Genomic DNA, 21,306 nt, shown 5'->3' with positions numbered 1-21,306 from the left:
TATTGTGAGCATTACAGCTTCACAGTGGAACCAGTTGTGTTGAATCCAGCTTGATTTCGCTCTACTACAAGCAGTAAAGAGGTCAAAAATGAGCTCGTACAGCTGTGCAGCTGCTCCGGCTGCTGTCATTGTATCCACTGAGCCAACCGCTCATTAATTGTTAATGACGCCGCTTCAGACAACTGACTTCAGAGGGCAAAGTCTCAGTGATCCTGTATGGAGAGCTGGGACATGTTTGTTATTGTAGTGGCGGCGGTTAGACAGTCTGTTCTGTAAACTAAAAGGATCGCAGGTTAAGACCTAAAAAACAGCCGTAGTCTCAATGTCACAGTGTCCTCGAGCAAGGCAGCGAATGCCAGCTGAGCGGAGGTAACAGTGTGGGAAAAATGAACAGCGAGTCTGGAAAAATTCCTCAATCAGCAGGCAGATAATAAAGCCTGTGCAGGTTTATGTGTAACAGGAACCTGCAGTATATAAATGATTTATAGGTTGCAATTTCCGCTAATTGATTATCAAAACAGCTGCACATTATTCTTCTGATGACCCACTAATTGATTAACTGTCTTATTGTTTTGGCTCTAATTTTCTGTTAGTGTCTATTTTTCAACTGTAAAAAGTCTCACCACTTATAGATGTTGGTCTCAATTCCTTCATAAATAAAATTTATGAGATTGTATCAATTTATCTGTTGATTTTTGCATCAAAGCAAAAAAAAAAAAACAAGCATCAAATCGTCAAATTTGAGAAGCTGAAACCAGCTAATTTATGCTATTTTTGCTTTAAAAGTTACTAAAACAGTTATTTGATTATCAAAATAGTTGTGTGATTAATTTTCTATCAATCAAGTAATCGACTAATTGTTGCAGCTCAAATGTTTATGTTAAGAACTAAAGCTCAACGAGTAATTGGAAATAAAATAATCATTTTAGTCATTTTTTAAGTAAAATATGCCAAAAAGTCTTTGGTTTTGGTTGGTCGGACTAAATAAACGGACATTTTTCACTATTAACTGACATTTAACAGAGAAAACAACAGAACAAAATAACTGGCAGATTAATTGAAAATAATTGTTCGTTGCAGCCTTGTTGAGAATCAGATATTTATATTAGCTTCAAGGCTCCAGTATCACATATTTGAGTTTTCGACGGTGTGCAGTCACAGCCGGCAGCAGGTGTAGGCTACACGTTGCCCTCCAGGATGCTGTAACGGTGCATAAAAATCATGTGGAGTGAAGACAAGAGTTGTTTGTTTTGATTTTACCCGCTCGCTAGCATTTCTCAGGAAACAGGAAATCTCCCGAGTGAGATTTCACACAACTGCTTACTGTTTACTATTCTGCAGTTAACCTTGACAATTTCACTGCTGCCATGGAGCTAGGAAACAGGCAAATACAGGCAAATGTTATGACACACCACGAGGGGAAGCTTCTCAGTTTGCTTCGTGGAAATCGGGCGGTAGAAGCTCCTGCTTACTTCTTCTTCTCTCCTGCAATTCAGTTTTATAAACACTTTGACAGCTTGTTGGTACGTTAAGATGGATTTACTGTTTGTCCCACCGGCTGTAGGTAATGAGAGAAGATGAGGGAGAAGAAGACGGCTTCAAATTTATGGTATTTTTGCTTTAAAAATGACTAAAACGACTATACAATTATCAAAATAGTTGCTTATTAATTTTCTGTCAATCAACTAATCGACTAATTGTTGCAGCTCAGATGTTTATGTTAAGAATTAGAGCATCAACAAGTAGTCAATTAACTAGTTAGTCGATCAACAAAAAAATCATTTTTAGTCATTTTTTTAAAGCAAATATGCCAAAAGATTTGCTGGTTTCAGCAGCTCAGATGTGATGATTTTGACATTCATTATAATAAATTGATTATCTTTGGTTTTGGATTGTTGGTCGGACATAATAAGGCATTTAAAAACTTTACTGTGGGAAACTATAACTGGCATTTTTCACTTTTAAATGTTTAAATGTTTAGTGTTTTATAATTTTATGGTTTAATTATTATATGCCTCATTTATTTATCATTATTATTTATTTATTTTAATCTATTTAATTGTATTAACATGTTACTGTTTTCTTGTAATCTATTAATTTTATGTAGTATTTCATAATTTTATTTTTTGACTATGTTTTTGCTTGTATTATCTTAACCACCCATCTTTTATTGTTCTTATTCAATTAACTTTAATTAGTTTGGTGTGCATTGGTCTCTAAATCTAAAGGTGGTTAATTGGTTGTTTCATAGACAAAACGATTAATCGATTAATCGACTAAGTGATCAGGAGGAAGTAGCTCCTGCTTACTTCTTCTGTCCTGCATTTCAGGTTGTTTTTTTTTTAACACTTTGACAGCTTGTTGGTGTGTTAGGATGGCTTTACTTTACCTCCCACCGGCCGTAGGTCATGAAGAACAGGGAGAAGGGGATGGCAGTGCCCGACATGGCGTGTGTGGACGGCATGCTGTACTCCGAGTTGTAAAACACCTCCACTTTGACTACCGGCGGGGAAGCGGGCCGGGACCACCCGATCACATCCTTGGTGCACTGCCCCAGGTACATGACCCAGACCCAGACCATGACCAGCCGCCTGCCCACGAAGGCGTCCACGTTCCACATGAGGAAGGGGAAGAAGGTGATGTAGAACAACTCGTTGCCCAGCTCGGTTCCGAAAGTGAACATGTAGTACAAGAGCCGGTTGTCGATCAGGAACTCCTGCCCGGTTTCACCCGTGAGAGAGTTTTTCCGGAGGGGTTTCACTGTGCTGCTCTTCTCCCTTTCCCCATCTTCGGTTGCCCCTGAAAGGTTCGCACCGGCCCCGCTGCGACCGTCCTGACCCGCGGCGAGGCTCCGACCGTTACTACCCACACCAACGGTTTCTCCCCCGGCTGACGCTGCGGTTACAACCGCTCCATTCTGGGGAGGGTTTTCACTTTCCTCCCGGTGCTTTTTCGTCACATCAGCATCGGTTATCCTCTTTCTAACCCCCATTACTGCTGTTTGTACTTTCTCCCCTTCCCCAGCTCCTCTAATGGCCGTGTCTTCACTCTCATTTCCCCCGGCGCGGTGGTGATGGCAAGCCCCGTTGTTGTGCGAGTGAGTCCGGTCCTCTTCCTTGCTGCTACCGCTGGTGGCACAAACGGTTCTCGAAAATGTCCCGCTTACCCCACAAATGCGCTGAAAGCGGGCGACAAGGTGGGGGTCTTGAAGATAGTAGTACAGCTCTGTGAAACGGTTAGTTTGCTCCATGTTTAACCGGTTTAAACACCAACCACGCAGCCGAAAGAAGGAGCGCGGACTCCGCTACTTTTCCTGCAAAACAGTGGATAATGAACGCTAGCTCTCCGGCTAACGTTAGCTACCAAGCCCGTGCATCCTGGCAGAGTGAACCCCGAACCGTTTTTAAACTATAACAAATTATGACGGTAAGTTGTATTTATCCAAAAAAGTGGAATTACTGTTTACAGTCAGACGAGCTGGGGAGGGCTGTTGTTCGGCCGGGTCCGGGTGCGTTCAGGGTCCGGCTGTAACTGACAGATCGGCGGAGCGGTCAGGGGAGCGCGCCTTCCCCGGTGCCTTCTGGGGCTGTCGGAAATTTCACAATTATACGACTAATCCCCAATTTTGGTCAGGTTCACACGAGGACATTGTATTTAAATTTCCTTCCCGTTTCAGTTTATTTTCTTTAGTGGTTACAAGTACCAATACAGCAATGTAAAAATAAGTATTAAAGTAAAGTAGTGGTTTGGCCTCTGACTGATATATTATTATATGTGACATCATGTGATTATTAATACTGAAGCATCAGTGTTAGAGCAGCATGTTACTGTTGTAGCTGTTGGAGGTGGAGCTAGTTTCAACTACTTTATATACAGTTAGCTAGTTTAGTCCAGTGGTTCCCAACCTTTCAGTTTTTGGACCTTTTCTCTAATCTTTGATTTTTGCTGAAATATTGGATCATTTGAACATTTATTGAAATGACAGCATGTGAGAAGTTTAAAATCACTATTTGGTGGAGCTGTTAACAACTCATAGACATGTGAAATGTGACCCCGACTACACACTGCTTTTTGTAAGACGTCAAAAGCCAAAAAGGTTGGAAACCACTGGTTTCATCTTAAGCAATGTGTTGTATATTAAAAGCTTATTATATTATCCATTGTGTCAAATCATCTTCTGAAAAGTAACTAAAGCTGTTAAATAAATGTAGTGGAGTATAAAGTACAATATTTCCCTCTGAAATATAGTGGAGTGGAAGTATAAAGTGGCATCAAATGGAAATACTCAAGTAAAGTACAAGTATCTCAAAATTGTACTTACTTACTTACTTACGTACTTTCCAGCACTGCCAGTTTATAATATTGTTCCCAGAAGGGACGGTTGTTCGGTGGGGGCACTTGATTGACCTATGAATGCATTTACGACTTGAGTCTGTAAATTTAGAGTTTGGTAGTAGTACTTGAACGTAACACAAGTTCCGGCGCGCACGCAAAACGTACTCAGGATGTCATAGTGTGACGTGACCGCGCTTAGTTTGTCGCCTATTATTATGTGGCAGATAGATAGATGGATAGATAGATAGATAGATAGATAGAGTTGTTCTAGGTTTTGTCAGAAGTGTAAATGCATCTTATTATGACCACAAGTACTGCTACATAAAGATGCATAAAAACCCATAAAAACATTGTCACCTTACTTACATACTTTATTTGATAATCAATCACCTGAAAAAAAGTTGAATTGCCCTTTGTCAAAATAGTTAAATATTGAATATGCATTTTCATCAAAATATAATTTTTTTTGTCATAAAATATTGAACTTCTCTGTAATAGTTGCCTTCAGTTTTTTTTTTTTTTTTTAGTGATTGTTATCAAGATGCACATTTTCAAACCCAGTAAAACTCCTGAACAGAGACTGAACACTCAAAACACAGAAAGAGACAAGCTTCCACTTAAACAAGGATGAATTAAATCACTGTTGCCAAATTAGTGTTGTAGAGCACACATTGTGCCATGTTAAATAATGAAATATCTTCTGACTATTTAGTAAAACTCAATTCCCTGTGAAAACTTGCTGCTGTTTTGAGCAGGACTGATAGTAGGACAACAAATTATTTGGTAGCAGGAAAGAATCCACTGTGACCTCTAAAAGCTGAAGAGAATGAAAAAAAAGATGGCATTTTCCACTTTTGGAAACAAAAAAGTATGACTCCATTCATCATACTGAAAGGGGGAAACAACACAGACAAATAATTTATCTTTTCCATTCACCTTCATTTTCATTGTAAGATTTCAATACATCAGCCAAAATGCTTCAAAGTAAATTCTTTCACCAGCAGAGGGCAGCAACGTGTTGCAAAAATAAAAGAATAACTACAGCACATTGAATGAATACAGGACATCAAATGCAGAGAGGGAAAGAAACAGTCTTCCCACAGGCAGTAAACGCATCTCGGAAAGAGATAGCATGATAATTCACACAGTCCAGGGAATGTTACACAGAATATTTCATAAATCACACCGTAGCATAAAAGATAACAGAAGCATATCAGCGCATATTCTCCACGCAAGCCAAGGTGCATCAAAAGTAGCCTGCAGTCTGTAATCCCTGAATACGCTCATGCTTCACATGAGCAACAATAACAATAAAAATCAATAACACAACAATAACTGCCTGCTCGGGGTCTCTTACATTTGCACGTATAGTAAAACGGCAGTGATGCTGCGATAGAGTTTACTCGTGACCTTTGACATCAGTGTCAGAGACCCTATTGATCCTGAGGCAGGAAAAGAATCAAGGTCTATCAGCTTCTTAAATCCACCCCTGCCTCTTAGCAAGCTGGCGAGAGGTGGCGACATCTTGTCGACGTACAAAACAGAACCCATGACACATTTCCCTCAAAGGTTTTTTGGTGGAAAACCGAGGGTAAACAGCTGCAGCTTTCCTCCCTGGTGATTTTGAACAAACCACATGGCTGTAGCGTGAACTGACATTGCAGTCCCCAGCTTTTAACGGAGGCAAGGTCTGGAGAGTCAGCCGTTGTCATCCAGGTTGTACAGAAGGACCTGGTGATTGGGGGCGAGGCCCGGGCAGGTGCCCAGGCTGTACAGGCAGCCAGCAGATGGGTAACAGGGCACCAGACGGTAATGCTGCAGCTCCTCCAGGCCGAATGCTGGAGAGCAGCAGTCCGTCACCAGCACCTTCACCCTCTTCCTGTCTGAGTACATCAGCCTCTGCTGCCCCCTCTCTCCTATGACCCCCTCCTCTTCTTCCTCCTCGTCTTCTACCTCGTCTTCTTCCTCTTCCTCCTCCTCAGCCTCCAGCTCCTCCTCCTCATGGTGGATCTTCCTCAGCAAGTTGTTGATGAGGACGGAGCGCCTCAGGTAAGCCTCGGGGTCCTCCAGGAACCTCAGCTTCTCCAGGGACAGCTTCAGGATGCAGCTCCGGTCCTCCTGCAGTATCAGGTGCTGCAGAATAAAAACACAAAGGCAGAGGATTAGTTTGTGCTTTTTTCCGTTTTTAGACATGCAGTGGACACTTTTAACATAAGCAATATATAAAGACAATAACAGAATAATCTTATGTAAAATATTTTACATATTTTTTAAAATATTGTGATTCACATAAATTTCTCATGTGGACATAAAAAATCAACAAAGTGGTGAAATTGCTTTGTTAAATGACTCTGGACACAAATGAGCCAGATTTTGCAAAAATGTTTTTAAAAAACAACAACAGCTTTTTAGGATGTAAAGAATGTGTTTCTCCATCAAGAAACAGGTTTTACAATTATATTTTTATGTTTTTAAACGTTCTACACAATCTGTAGGCACACTCATATCCTTAATGACCATCTGTTGTGGAAATGTTGTCATAGCCACATAACCAAGAATCATTTTTGTCATCTGTTAAATTATTTCCACAGGGGAAAGACTAAAAGTCTCAGGTGTGGCAACAACCAGAGACGCCTTAAACTCCAATAATGCAGATTCATTCTCAACTGAATGAACCTGTCAAAGTTCATTCAGCTGTTCATTCATTCTCTGCCTGCTTTTGCCATTTTCTTTAACTCTCTTATCATTACAGATTGTGCCACTCCCACCTGTCCGGCATTAACCCCAGCAAGTTCCCGCCTTCCCAGTCACCTGACTCCCCCACGCCCATGTGCTCACCTGATTCCCCGTTATTCCCTCATTGGCTCCCATGCATTTATACTAGTCCATTTCCACTTACCCTCTGTCAGATTGTATAATGTACCATGCCAGCATTGCTTTCTAGCCTTTGTTCCTATTTTTGCATCCTGCCTGTTTTTGGACTTTGCCTTTTGCCTGCTCTCTTTGCATTGTCACCTGGTTCTACTGCCCCCCGCCTTTCCACCCTACCTGCTTTGCCCGCTCTACCTTTTGAATAAAGGTGAATTGCTTGAACTTTTACATGGTGTCTCTGAGTTTTGCATTTTGAGTCCAGTGTGTACCTGAGCCATGACAGTACCTTCTGTATTATGAAAACATTTATAATTTTCAACACCACTATTTCAGTTTTAAAGGTTCAGGATGTTACCATTGTTATAAAATTAACACTTTTGACACAGTTGAAGTCTTGCTGAAGTCTTTTCCTGCTTGACTTAACTTCTTTGTTAGCACAGAGGTAACAGCGTGGCTAATGTTTGCCACCTAACTGTCTACATTAGTAACTGTTCAGCCAACTTACAGTGAAAGCAGCTTGTGTTAGCTACTGACATGCTAACATGACAAAAAACAAGTGGATTGTAATAGTAGCTAACATGTTTGCTAACTTAGCTAGTTTGCAACTCTTAGTCAGGTTGTCAACATTAGCCTGTCTGTTAAAACTGATAGACTGACACATCTTGTTTAAAACAAAAGAGACCACAAACATGTTTAATTTGTATTTTATCTATATTTTATGAGCTAGAGCAGCGGTGGCTTAAAGGTTTGAGGAGCAGCTTGTGAGGGTTACAGATTCAATATGTGGACTGGTAGGATAATAACCCTAAACCACAATTGCAAAGCCACCATTGCTGGCAGTAATTACAATCCAATATTAACACTAATAACAATGGATTAACTAACTTAAAAGGAGCCATACACTGTTTTTGTATCTGGTTTCACTTAATGAACAACTACAAATATGTAAAGCAATTTGAAAAATTTCCAAATAGCCTATATTGTAGCATATGGCTGGTTGGGGTAACAATCTTGGAGCAATGTGGGAACCCTTCAAAGTCAGGATAACTGGAGGTTTTTCCTTTCTTACCGTTCTACCATCATTACAAGAATACATTGAAGTGGCCAACAGATCAGAGTGGGAATGTACTGGGAAAATAAGTAATTGTCAGTTTTCAATAGACCAGAATTCAATATTTGGGCGTTTTTTGCTACATGCCAACTCCAAAACTGTACTCTTTATTTGCCTCTGAAACAGCATTTAGACTACATGTCCACCTTCAACTGTGAGGAAGTCACAGAAAAACAACTAAGTGGACTTTGAGTCTTGAGTTTAGACCATTAGACACTCAAACTCTCAAATTAAACCAGATTAATCAGACTTTTTGGGGGTTTAACAATACATTTACACTCCTTGATATCAATAGAGGTCCTAATAGCACCTCTACATCCAAAACTTTCAACCACCATTCCCAACAAGTTATCTACACAACAAAAAGGTAAAAAAAAGCAGGCCATAAGTTGTCTGTTTAAGATGCCTCAAACAGATACAGTTGTTCCTCAACCATCACTATAATTCATTTGTGAATTGGATTTGATTGTGAAGTAAATTCTGCCATGAAAGTAGAGGTATCATCTGCATAGAAGTGTAGAAAGAGTGGAGTAATTTGTTTTAAATACTGTATATTACACTCTACAGGACTGTTTGCAGAGTGACAGAAGTTGAAGGACATGAGGAAGGACAATATATAAAGAGTGAAATGAATGTAAAAACACTGATGGAAGAAGACAAAGAACATGATCAAATGAAGCATAAAGACAAAATAGGAAAAATGACTGCATACAGAGAAATGAGGGAGAGCAGAGACCAGAAGATTTGTGATTGAATGGCAGAAACATTTGGAGAATGTGAAAACCTATATGCTCAACAATGAAGAGATCAATAAATGCTTCACATGGGTCAGGGTTTCTCACCAGAAAGTAAATCAAATTACAGTAGGCTACACTTTGTTTGCCAAAGGTTGGCCCTGAACATTGAAAAGGAAAATGTGGACAATAAAAATAAAAGAACAGGGTCATACTTTTTGAAAATATCCTTGTAGGCCTCCGTGCAAATCCTCCTCCTCCGCATATTTCCTCTTGAAGTAAGCAACTTTCGACGTTGTTGAATGGTTTGGTCTCTCTCACAAGGACGGGGCTACTGGATGGCAAAAAAACAGACATTACATGAAAAATCAAGTAGAAGGGAGGCTGGAAAAAATGTTTAAATATTAAAACACCACTCTCCCTACAAGGTTTTGTGGCTCTATAACAATAGATACACATACACATAAACATTTTAGGCATTTGAACCTAGCAGCAACTACCACAACTTGCGTCTGAAGTACCTTAAAGGTCCAATGTATGACCCATTAGATGCCAGCAAACAACTATTTGCTATGTGAAGATATAGTAGAGTAATGGTGACCTGAGCAGAGAATGAAGTCACACCCTCTCTGTGTGTTATAATCCGAGCCTCTCTGTTCTTTGTTTTGATAGCCGGTCTGGCTACACATGCATGTTAGTGCATGTGAGCATGGCAGTCAGGTTACAAACTGTCTCAAATTACAGCTAAACAGTACATTAAAATATGTCTCTGAAAACATCTGAGGCGAGAAATAGTCAATTCAGTAACAGACTCTTGATTCATCAGCACTGCCTTTAACAGTGTGATCTGAGTTTTGTGAGTTGTATTTAAAGATGGCGCTTTCTTTTTTCCCCCAACTTTATTGATTTGTTTTAGTCTGAGATGCCAATGCTATAGTGCGACATCTTCTGGGGCTGAATGTTGTATATTGCACCTTTAAAGTGCCACCGACGGCCGCTAGATGCTCCAGCTGACTCCCATTCAAAAAGCTTCAACTTCACTCTAGAAATACTAAGTCAATCATTTTTTTCATCAAGTCATTCTGGTCTCAATCTCTAATTTCAGACATTGTAATAAACGTGCCGGCAGTCATTTTGGAAATTATTGCTCTGTTAATAAGATTTGACGACTTATAGTAGCTTCGATGTCTGCCATGTGGGCGTTGATTGACAGCTGTGATTGACAGTTGGCTCACCCGCTGCTCTCCCTGGCTCTGGGACTCACACTGGATAAGATTATTGTCGCAATACTTCATAAAATGTAATGTATTTAATTATGATACCTGCTCTGTTAGCACAATTTAGTTAAAGTAGCTAATGTTGGCCCAAGTGTGCAGCGCTCGGTGTTCCTAGTAAGCTAACGTTAACTTTGGTCTGAGGTAGCGGGCGTGTTAGTCCATTCTCAGTATTTGTGCACTGGAGGCTTCATGTTTCCACATCACACTTGTGTAAGTTGCATACTGGACTACCACTGGCTCCAAACTAGTGGTGATGTCACAAATCCTGCTTGTAGGTCCACGTGTTAAATTCAGATTTAAGCACAGAGAAACTTTCCTCCTTCAGCAGATGAATGTGAAAACAAACATTCATCATTCTGCACAGAGAAGAGAACAAACATCCAACTGAAGGAACAAGAAGAAAAACACATTTCTGCGTGGAGGAGGACTTTAAACTTTTATTTAAAGACACATTAAATGGCGACACCTGTGAAGTCAGCGTGGTGACCGTCTGTAAATGTGTTAACAGACAGCAGCTGTGATTACCTGCTGCTGATGGTCCACAGCCGGCGTTCAGCTCTCTGACCGGAGTTTGAATCAGTGCGTCTGAGCTGATCCGAGCCTCCACATCGCCCTCAGACTCCTGCAGAGAAAACAGGCCAAAAGACGAGTGAGGAGGAAGAAGAGGAGGAGGAGGAAGAGGAGGAGGAAGGTGGAGAGACAGGAATAAAGCGTCTGAGCATAAAAACTGAAACTATACAAACCCTGCTGAGACAGGATCTGACTGATATCTGTCAATGTTGCTTTGTCTGAATTTGATCTTTGATTCTCTGCATCCAAAACACATCTCTACTTGCAACCTGAGTATGTTTCTTGACCATTGAATAATACTGACGTTCAATAAACACTCAAAAAAACTATGAGTCATCAAGTTTTTGAAATTCCACTTGACTTTTAAGGAAATTTTGAGGTATATAAAATCAGATACAGAGTTTTAAAAGTGAAAGATTTCAGTGTATGTTCTGCAAATTTCAATATAAAGTATTGAAAAGGATTTTAATTTTAATAAAAATGATAAAAAAAACTACTAGGCTAAAAATCAGATTTTTTACCCGTCTATCCCACATTCAAGAGTGTTTCTCAGTGTGTTATTTTAGTGGGGAATTCAGGTGTCAGATGATGGTATAAATGCAGCTTTTAGAGGCTTTTCTGAATGCTGTGTAGCATAAAAGTGTCCAGATATAAATATACTGATTATCACCAGCAAGTGTCAGCCACCACCTTCAAATCAGCACTTAGAACCTGTGATGATGATGAAAGATGTTAACAGCTAATTCAGGAAAAAGGCAGAAGTAGTGGTTAATAAGAAAGTGAAAGGATCACCTCATAGCTTGATCAATTCAGTGGTTTTTTACTTTTAACTAATGTTTATAGGCACTGACAAATGTATAATGTCTTTATTTTGCTCCCTCAGTATTGCTGTATATGTCATATCTTTGCAAAATGTATTTAAATATCTGTCTTCTGAAGCTTATTTGAATTTAAGAAAGAGCGAGATAGATAAGAAGGTGGCAGTGATATATGTGTGTGAGTGTTATTGAATGTGTGTGCGTGTGTGTGTGTGTGTGTGTGTGTGTGTGTGTGTGTGTGTGTGTGAGGGGGTTGTTCTTTGAAATGCCATATATCGATCATAATAAACACAGAGTGGGAAGCTTTATCGCTGCAAAACATTCACGCCGGCTCCCGTGAAGCTTCTGGTGTGACTCACACACAGTTCTTCAACTGCTGCAGCCCCGAATATTTCATCTGTGGGAGAAGAGTGATGCACGATGATGGATGCATGAGCGGAGAGAGGCTGCGTGGGAAGTGTGTGTGTGTGTGTGTGTGTGTGTCATTCAACACTTGCTTCTCTGTTTCCTTTTGCAGCAAATATTTTCACTAAAAGCAGAAGTACGTGTGTATGTATGAGGTTATATTTTTATACCTTTAAAGCACTTTTAGCTTTATAACAAGATTCAAGTGAAATGTGTTAGAAACTTTAAGAGGTAAGAGACTTGATTTAAGTAGACTTTTTATTTTCATATATTTCTATGTGTTTATAGGTTAAGATGAGTGTTTTTAAAGACTATACGGAGAGTTAGGTATCTGTATATTTTTGTTTTTGTCCATTTTTGTATTATATTTTTGTATATTCAAATTTAAATTGACTTTAATTGATATTTGTATTACGTTAAATGCTGTTCTGATTCATTTCTTTACCTTATGTTGAGCACTTTGAATTACCTCTGTGTTTAAAAGGTGCATTAGCTTACAAAAACAAACTAAATGCCCATTTTGGAGACGAGTATCTGCTTTTTAAAATGCAAAACTACCACAAATCAGTCGGTTAAATGCCCATTAAAGCTTCTTACCTTTAAATAATCGTGTCCAGCAGTTCACAGTAAATCCCACTTAAAGCCTTTCTGTCTGTTGATGTCCTCCTGTCCGTGATACCTTCCCGCTCCTCGGCGCGACATCTACCGTCCTCACACCGATTCAGCGACGCTCCAGCTCGGCCTGAAGTCTGAGCCTCGGTCGGTTTCCCCGCAGACAGGCAGGCGGACAGACGGGCAGACAGCTCCGGCTCCTCCGGGGGTGAGACGCTCGCTGCTCTCCAGCGCTCCTAAAATATCCCGTTCACACCGACATCAGACAACACACACACCACTCTGCGCGCGCCCTCATTGGTCCTCGCGGAGGCAGATGTTTCCTGTTGCTAGGAGACTGAATAAGCGCGATGATGAAGCGCCAGCATCCATCCTCATCTCCCCCCATCCAACGCTGCTCTGGTTTGTTTCCTTTTCCCAACACAGTGACAGGCTGAGACAACTTTTCTGCCACCAAAAGTACAAAATTATATATTTTTATTTCTGTCACATGTTGTTTTGAGAAACTTAAATAAATATAAGAAGTTAAATAATCCAGTTTTTATGGAACTGGCTACTTTAATAACTCATTCATTAATTGTTTAGCAGTCAGAAAGCACTGTTCATTGCTTGCTTTTTGTTTTTACTAATTTTTATGTTATTTTAGCTTTATTAAGTTATTTTTATACTGACTTTTGCTTCTTTAATCCATTACCTGATGATGTAGATGCAGTTTGCTTGTGTTACTTTGAGAGATCTGGAATCTGTGCATTTACATTGTTAAATTCAAATTATTTTTTGGTTTACTGACAGCATTGTGGTGTATTTATAAAAACACAACATTATCCATCTTTGTCATGGATAAAATGATAAAGTCTTTCCATCGTTCAAAGTCCACAAACCTTTGAGAGATGGACATATCAGATCTGACAATAAGAAATATTGGAAAATGGAAACTAGAATGTCAAATCAGACTGTATGAACAATCAATACATTTCTTTCAATAAACAAACAAAATAAAAAGTATCACAGACCTTAAAAAAGGGAGTGGGGTAATCACATCACTCAATTAGAAAACATATGAAGATATCCACATTTTATCAGAGAATACTATCAATAAGAGATATTGTTTAACCTTTATGTTAAAGAGAAGAGGATTTGACTCTTTATGTTTGTTGTTCCCTCCGTGACAACACGCAGAAAGGAATCCTAACCCGTCTCAGACCTTCATCTATTAATATTTAAGTTTCAAACTCTCACTCTGGTGTTATAACTACTTTTATATTCTTCATAATAATCTAATGATTACCTTCATTTTGAAGATTTTGAACAGAAAAGCAGAAAAAGTGTGTAAGTAAAATGAATTAATTTTGGGTGAAACAAGATAAAAACAGAGCAAGTGTTAAATACTTTTTAATTTTTGTTAATTTTAACACTGCCCATTATGTAATGTATCATGCTAAAAATTAAATAGGTACAAATATTAGTAATATTATTAGTAAAGTGATATATAAGGGATTAAAAATGTCATTAGGAGTGATAAGAAGACTGTTTCTGGCTATTAAATACAGTCAAGACTTCCTGGTGAGGTTGTACAAATAGATTATAGTGATACTCTATACAGTATATAACCATATTCATTCATTAAGGTTACTGTGAATGAATCATTAAATGTCAGGGACATTTAACTGTTAAAAGACACCACACATACAACAACACCATAGACTAATAACAACAACACAATAACAAGCTGAAAATCCACATTTATCAGCTAAAACTAAAACTAAAGCATCTGTTGCCAAAGATTAGACTAAACTCTCCCGAAACTACGAGATACTTTAATCTCTAATCCACTCTGCGAGCGTTTTGGCTGAAGACTTCAAACTGGAAAGCTCTACCACCAATCACAGAGGGATGAACTGTGTTGTTGTTGTTGTTGTTGTTATTAATTATGCTAACAACAGCCTTGTTCTCAGAATTAAGACATTTGTTCAGGAAGAGAGAAAAGGACCCAAGAAAACAGATGGCGGACAGACGTTCCCACAGCAGGGATCTTCTGGGTTTTATTGGCAACGACAAAACTTGGTACAAAAAGTGATTTCTGGGTGCCACAAGGGCTCAGCATGCACGGACCGGACCAGGGCTGCAGGACGATAGTCAGCGTCAGTATCTGCGACTCAAGTCAAGCTATGATGTTTTGTTTCAGGCTGACAGGAAGGTTCCACTTTGAGTCAATGATGATCTCATAAAAGGGTCTTCCAGTTAAATTCATTAAAATAAAACAACCCTTTAATAATATTTGATTCTAAAAGGAGAATTAAAATATCAGAAAACACACAAACCAACTGTCAATAGAGTTGTCAATATGTTTTTATATGTATGTTTGAAGACAATATTTAAAGGAATAATTTGACATTTTGGGAAACATGTTCATTTGCTTTCAGGTTTTTTAGGAGGCAATTAGCTTAGCTTAGCTTAGCATAAAGACTGGAAGCAGGGGGGAAACAGCTAGCCTGGCTCTGTCCAAAGTTAAAAAATACAGTGACAAACACCTTTTAAAGCTCACCAGTTAACATGTTGCATCTTGTTTGTAAAAATGACAATTTGTAGTTTTAGGGGGAGTGCACATGCTGGACGGGCAAAGAAGATATTGTTTGTGAAGAAATTGTTCAAACAAACTCCCCTTAAAAAACAATAATTGTCTTTTTTTCCTTTCCTTTTTTTTGTACAGATTACACAAATAAAACTCTGAGGAGAACCAAGCTTGCTGTTTCCCCTTCCTTACAGTCTTTATGCTAAACTAAGCTAACAGCCTCCTGACTCTACCATATTAGTAAAAAGTAAAAGTTAAGCTAACTTTGCCGAGAGCTGGGATGACATTTCTGCTGAGTCCATATAAAGCCAATTAATGGGAAATTATTTTTTTTAAAATACATTTAAATTATATATTTAATAATAAATTGTATCCCCAAATTACAAATAATACCTATTGTGTAATTAATATACTCAATTCTGTAACCTAGATTTGATAATGTCACTGTAAAAAAGAAAAAAAATCACTTTTCAGAAGTTTAGAAAAATATGTGTAGTTTTATATTTGGTGTCTGAATTGGTGACTTTGTTTTAGATTTTGACCACCTTGAATCTGGACTGACTTAGACCCGTACTCCAGCCCTGGTCCACGCAGGCGTTGACATTAGGAAACCAGCTTTGACTTCCATACATGCAATCCTACAGCAGCATTCACAAGAAGGCTTCATGCAAATTTGGATCATGTTTCTGTTATGGTGGATATGTTTCAACTCCCGTAGAGGAAGAACAAAAGTTACAGGCACTTCATCAGAGTTTTACAACTGTATTACATCTGCAGCACAATCTGATTGTCTCACATCTGTAATACAACCTGGAATCTAGAACTGAGCATGCAGATGTGGAAATACCATAGAAATCCTGGGAAATACTTAAAACTTAGAACATTTACTATTTTAAAAAATATAGAATAGATATGATAGATTCTGTACAGCGACTCAACATGCATAAAATATATCAGTCTGTGCAGTATATATAGTTCATATCACTATTCACGCTCACATGTATGAAGCCTGTAGAAAAGGAGTGCTGATGTCACATGATTCATCTGCCAAATGTTATTAAGTGCAGGTCAAACGTTTAGATGAATTCTTGGCAAAAAATACCAATCAATAAATACTGTTACTGTGGACAAAAAAGTGTTTTAGTACAAGTTCTTTATTTAAAAGTAGATTTTTTAAATTAACATTTCTGTCTAGGGCTTTTATTATTTTATACGGAGCCCAAAAGGGGCCATGAAGAAAAAACAAATCAAATCAATGCTCTTGATTTAGTGATTCATGCTGTCAATTTAATAATTAGTGTTCTCGATTAAATTATTTGTACTCTCAATTTAGTAATTGATGCTCTTGATCGAATAATTCATGCTGTCAATTAAATTATTAGTGCTCTCGATTAAATTATTCGTGCTCTTGATTCAAGTATTCATGCTCTCGATTTAATAATTTGTGCTTTTGATTCAATAATTCGTGCTTGTGATTTAATAACTCGTGCCCTTGATTTCATTTTTCGTGCTCTTGATTAAATTATTCATGCTCTAAATTTAATTTTTTGTGCTCTTGATGCAATTATTCGTGCTCTTGATTCAATTTTTCGTGCTCTAGATTTAATTTTTCGTGCTCTCAATTTAATTTCTTGTGCTCTCGATTTGTGGATGTCATTCAGTTCATAAAAACAGAGCTTCAGGGTTGTATATATTTGTTATTTTTTTCTCCATGGCCCCTCTCGGGCTCTGTAAACACCAGGATTTAAATAACTTCTTGACAAAAATACCTATCAATAAATACTGTTATTGTGGGAAAAAATGTTCTTGTGCCTTAAAGTCTATTTTTATTAATGAAAATGTCTGTCTGGGGCTACCGTATATTTGTGTTATTTCACTAAAGCAAGAGGAAAATTCAACTTTTATGAAGCAATGAATTTAAGGCATCAGTGCAGACATTTTGACAGTGGCTGCTAACATCTCTAAACCCTTACATTTTTTAATTTGTATTAACTGTATTTTATTGAATTAATTGTAAACCTCAATGGCCGTAGCAAAACAGACAGTTTCTGGAACTTTTTTATCTGCGACCTGTGATCCTTTAGTCTTTTTAGCATCATTACACTGTGCTGAGTTAACTTTATATCATATATGTAGCCATCAAATGCATATTTAACATGCTTTTACAGTTAAACATTAATTAGCTAGCTACCTACAGGTGTTAGTTACTGTCTAAAAGTGTCTACTTCTGCCTGACCAACTGTTTAAAAAAATTCGACAAATTTCAAATGTTACATCTGCCACTGTTATTATTATAAACTGTTCAGCTCTACAACGGAAAGCTTGATAGACAAAGCAACAGTAATTAAGGGGGCATGGGCTTAACAAACAGTCAGTTGCTGTTTTATTTTGGGTTAAATATCAAGAAACAAACATTTTTACCAATAAGTGCTGCAGTGAGATACATTCACCTTATAATAAGCGTGTGAAGTCTGAGGTGCCGCTGTTCCAAAAGTGTTTTTCCTGATTCCGTTCAAAAATTCCCGTTTCAAAAATTTCTGTAAACAATCTGAACATAGAAACTCAGGACTCTCCTGGATAATGTAACGATTCAATAGATTTATATTATGACCACCGGTTTCAATTATTTTAACTTTGTTTCTGAGAAAACACGTTTTGTCCGTGATTTTGATGGATGACTAAGAATAATACCCATGAGCCTCGGCCGCCGTTGCCATGGAGAAAAAGCCAATCAGAGGTGTGAATCAGAGCGTAATGAGTTCAAAATGCTTCGTCGCTGAAGCCGTAAACAAACTTTGGCGCCATAGTTGCTGAATTCACTCAAAAGTGAATCAGAAATGAAAAGTCTCAACACCGTAATCTTTAGCTTCTGCTCGCTGTTAGCGGCGCACGTGACCGAATTTTATGCAAAGTGATTGGCTGTTTCTGAAATGTTTGGCTTTTTATTTAACACGGTTGTTGCATCTTTTGTAATGATGATTTAAACGGGAGATTTTCATGCTAATCAGAGCTACAGAAGAGCTCAAACTGTGAGTCACGTGACGTTGTATATTGGATAAATGAATGGGGGCTAAGCTCTGGTCTTTGGAGAGAGTTAATATACAAAATTAATAATATTAACAATTAAATAAAAATAAAGATGATCCAGGAAACCCCAGATGTATCAGCAGATTTTTACAAAACATCAAGCTAGTCTCAGCACTCCTTCATCGGCGCTTAATTTATACCTGAAGTAGTCGTCATCACATATCTGCAGTTTAAACATGATACAACACTTAACATCTTGTCAAGTTTTCTGCTTTTTAACAGATACAGAATGAATCCATTCAGTTGTGCCCTTCAAGAAATATCAAGTATCAAGAAAACCTAAGTTTCAGTCTTCAGTAATAAAAGCTTCCCCTGAATCACTTAAGACATAATAAATCATTTCAGTCAGGTCTCAGCGAGCAAAGAGAAGTGGTTCTGATGTAGTTCAAATGCTCAAACATGTTTTCATCTGTGACCTTTTGTTTGACTAATCAAAGAAAACTAACACAAATGTCTGACTCAAACTAAAAAAGTCTGAGGGTTGGTGGAAACTATTCAAAAAACAGTTAAACATTAAATTAAACTTGATTCACTGTTTTTTTCTTCATGGACAATAAATAGAATGACATCTTGAACATATATGTGCTTGAAGTGTTATATTTTCTTGAAAAATAGTTAATTTTACTGAGACAAATCTGTACGTACATCCAAAAATAGTTGTGTATTTTTTTGTGCTCATTGTTGTATTTCACCTTCTCTGCTGTACCTACCGGTAGGTACAACTTTGATAAATTATACTGTTTGGCAAAGCTTTGTACAAATTTACACAACTTCATTATTTATTCTCTTAAGGTTTCCAGTGATGTCAGGTTGAATTTTTTGGGGGGAAAGTGTTTAAAATGATGCATGAGACATCTAGAATATGTCCCTTTGATGGAAAGATGCAGTCACAAAAAAATATTGGCTTCTTGGGTGTAAATATTTCATTCAACATAACATCATATCGCTTCACTGACATGCTGAAACAAGAGAAAATGGTTTGTAGATTATCCAGAACACAGACAGTCCTCAACAGAAAAATACAGCCTTGATGATTTGTTCACACAACTAAAACAACCTATAATTTCATATGCTGAAGATAAGATGTGGCTGAAAGCTCTGGAAACACTGAGTAAGTGGACTTTGTGATGGGAACTTTTTGATCAAATGAGCTTTAATTAAGTTTTCCTGACAAGATTCCTCTTGTGGTCATGTGAATAATGGACTTTAGGAACCAAAGTTTGCATCATGTCTCCCATCAATAGTCAATATTGGTTAATTTTTAACCTCAGATGAGCAGATTTAATGGTCTAAAGCTAAATTATGCTTGTTTGATGTCCAGTTTGAGGAGGGTTATGGCGCCTCGTTAATTGCCCAAACGATCTAGCTGCTGGATGATCAGACGATGGTCGACTGTCTTACAATCTGAATAGTTCGAAGACGCATTATAATCTCTAATGAGCTTGTTTTAATGTTACTGGAGGAGTGTTTTACATGCTGTGGCCTTGACTATGCTGTGATTTACATAATGTAACGCTGCCTCTCTCTCTTTTTTTCAACGTTTTTGAGGGCATCTTTTGGGAATAAAACTACACTGGGATTGTCAATCGGGGCTCCGTGTTTTCATTCAATATGAGCAACATCTGTAGAGATCTCTGTGTTTCCATCCTGTGTTGTTATTATGATTCGAAGCCTGAAAACCTTCATGGATGGAAAATATTTTTTGGTTTTTAACTGACTCTTTAAGACACATTAGGAATTTGAATTTGTTTTGCTTGTCTTTCCAAAAGTAATATTATCCCAATGAAACCTTACACTGTTGAGTCATTTTTGAGTCATTTTCTTGCAGGTACAGGTCTTATGGGCAGGTGCGTCGGATCACGAGCTCTAACTGTGAAAACACCACAAAAATCCTGCAAACTGTCGACCAATTGTGCTCACTTTATTAACGATGTTTCAGTCCTCAGACCTTCATCGTCATTATGAGCCAAACATCATAATGTGAGTAAGACCACAACTAACGATTACTTTCATTATCGATTAATCTGTTGAAACTCTAAGATGACGTCCTAAAATGTCTTGTTTTGTCCACAACAGAAAGATATTCAGTTTACTGTCACAAAGGACTAAAGAAACCAGAAAATATTCACACTGGAGAAGCTGGAACCAGATCATTTGGACTTTTTTTGGACTCAAAACAGTTGGTGAAGTTGGCAACCAATCGTTGCAGCTCTAAAGTGAGTACAAGAGATCGACTGTGTGTGAAGTTTTTTGTTGCTTTCTGAGTCATTTTCTTACATTTTCAAACAGAGCTGCAGTTCAAGGTTTCTTAACAGGCTTTGTTGTCACCTGCCCAAAGGAAACTCTGATTAACACATCTCTGCTCTCGGTGTGTGAACCCCTGAGGGGGTTTTTGAAGGTACAGTATCTGTCTACACAAACAAATATAATCCCCCCCCTGCGGGCTGAACCGCTGCCTTATGACTCGATGATGCTCAGACGGGAAGAGGATGAGCATTAACAGCGGCATTACCGTCATCTCGCTGCACGATCCTACAGCTGTAACTACAGTACCAATTACCACAGAGATAGAGAGAGAGAGAGAGAGACTGTGGGAGAAAAAAAAGAAACACACACACTTGCAGGGTAATTCGTTGCATGTTATTAACAGCTGCAGTGAGATATTTAAAGCCTCTTTTCAGCTCAGCGTTGATGGGTGATGAAATGAGCTTTGCCCTGTGAAGGAGAGCGAACCGAAGCCAAATAACACCATTCAGTGAGGATGAGGCAGAGGAGGAGGAGGAGGGGGAAGATGCTCTCATCCCAAAGGGGTTTGAGAGTCTCCAGCTGTTTGTCTTCCTGCCTGTAGTAGCACGTGTGTGTGTGTGTCAGGAGAATATGAATGAGGGCTGAATATGAATGAGACGCCTTCCTC

General features: G+C 38.4%; 1 protein-coding gene and 2 long non-coding RNA genes across 3 annotated transcripts in view; all 3 read right to left on the bottom strand.

The window, feature by feature from the left end:
- Positions 1 to 3,690, bottom strand: part of sgpp1b (sphingosine-1-phosphate phosphatase 1b) — a 30,264-nt gene extending 26,574 nt beyond the window's left edge. Inside the window, exon 1 of the mRNA XM_044374416.1 lies at positions 2,390 to 3,690. Coding sequence (XP_044230351.1) covers positions 2,390 to 3,250 — 861 coding nt within the window. The 5' untranslated portion in view covers positions 3,251 to 3,690. The remainder of the gene's footprint in view (positions 1 to 2,389) is intronic.
- Positions 3,691 to 5,253: 1,563 nt separating this feature from the next.
- On the bottom strand, positions 5,254 to 19,925 carry LOC122997988. The gene is made up of 5 exons (XR_006407293.1): positions 17,756 to 19,925; positions 12,719 to 13,180; positions 10,854 to 10,950; positions 9,267 to 9,385; positions 5,254 to 6,468 (listed from the first exon to the last, which is right to left on the bottom strand). It is a non-coding gene; the product is annotated as an uncharacterized LOC122997988 (long non-coding RNA).
- Positions 14,740 to 15,099, bottom strand: LOC122997990. The gene is made up of 2 exons (XR_006407295.1): positions 15,059 to 15,099; positions 14,740 to 14,999 (listed from the first exon to the last, which is right to left on the bottom strand). It is a non-coding gene; the product is annotated as an uncharacterized LOC122997990 (long non-coding RNA).
- Positions 19,926 to 21,306: the final 1,381 nt, after the last annotated feature.

This window comes from Thunnus albacares, chromosome 15, assembly GCF_914725855.1.
Source record: "Thunnus albacares chromosome 15, fThuAlb1.1, whole genome shotgun sequence".
Classification (NCBI taxonomy): domain Eukaryota; kingdom Metazoa; phylum Chordata; class Actinopteri; order Scombriformes; family Scombridae; genus Thunnus; species Thunnus albacares.
This window is presented reverse-complemented; position numbering and strand designations above follow the sequence as displayed.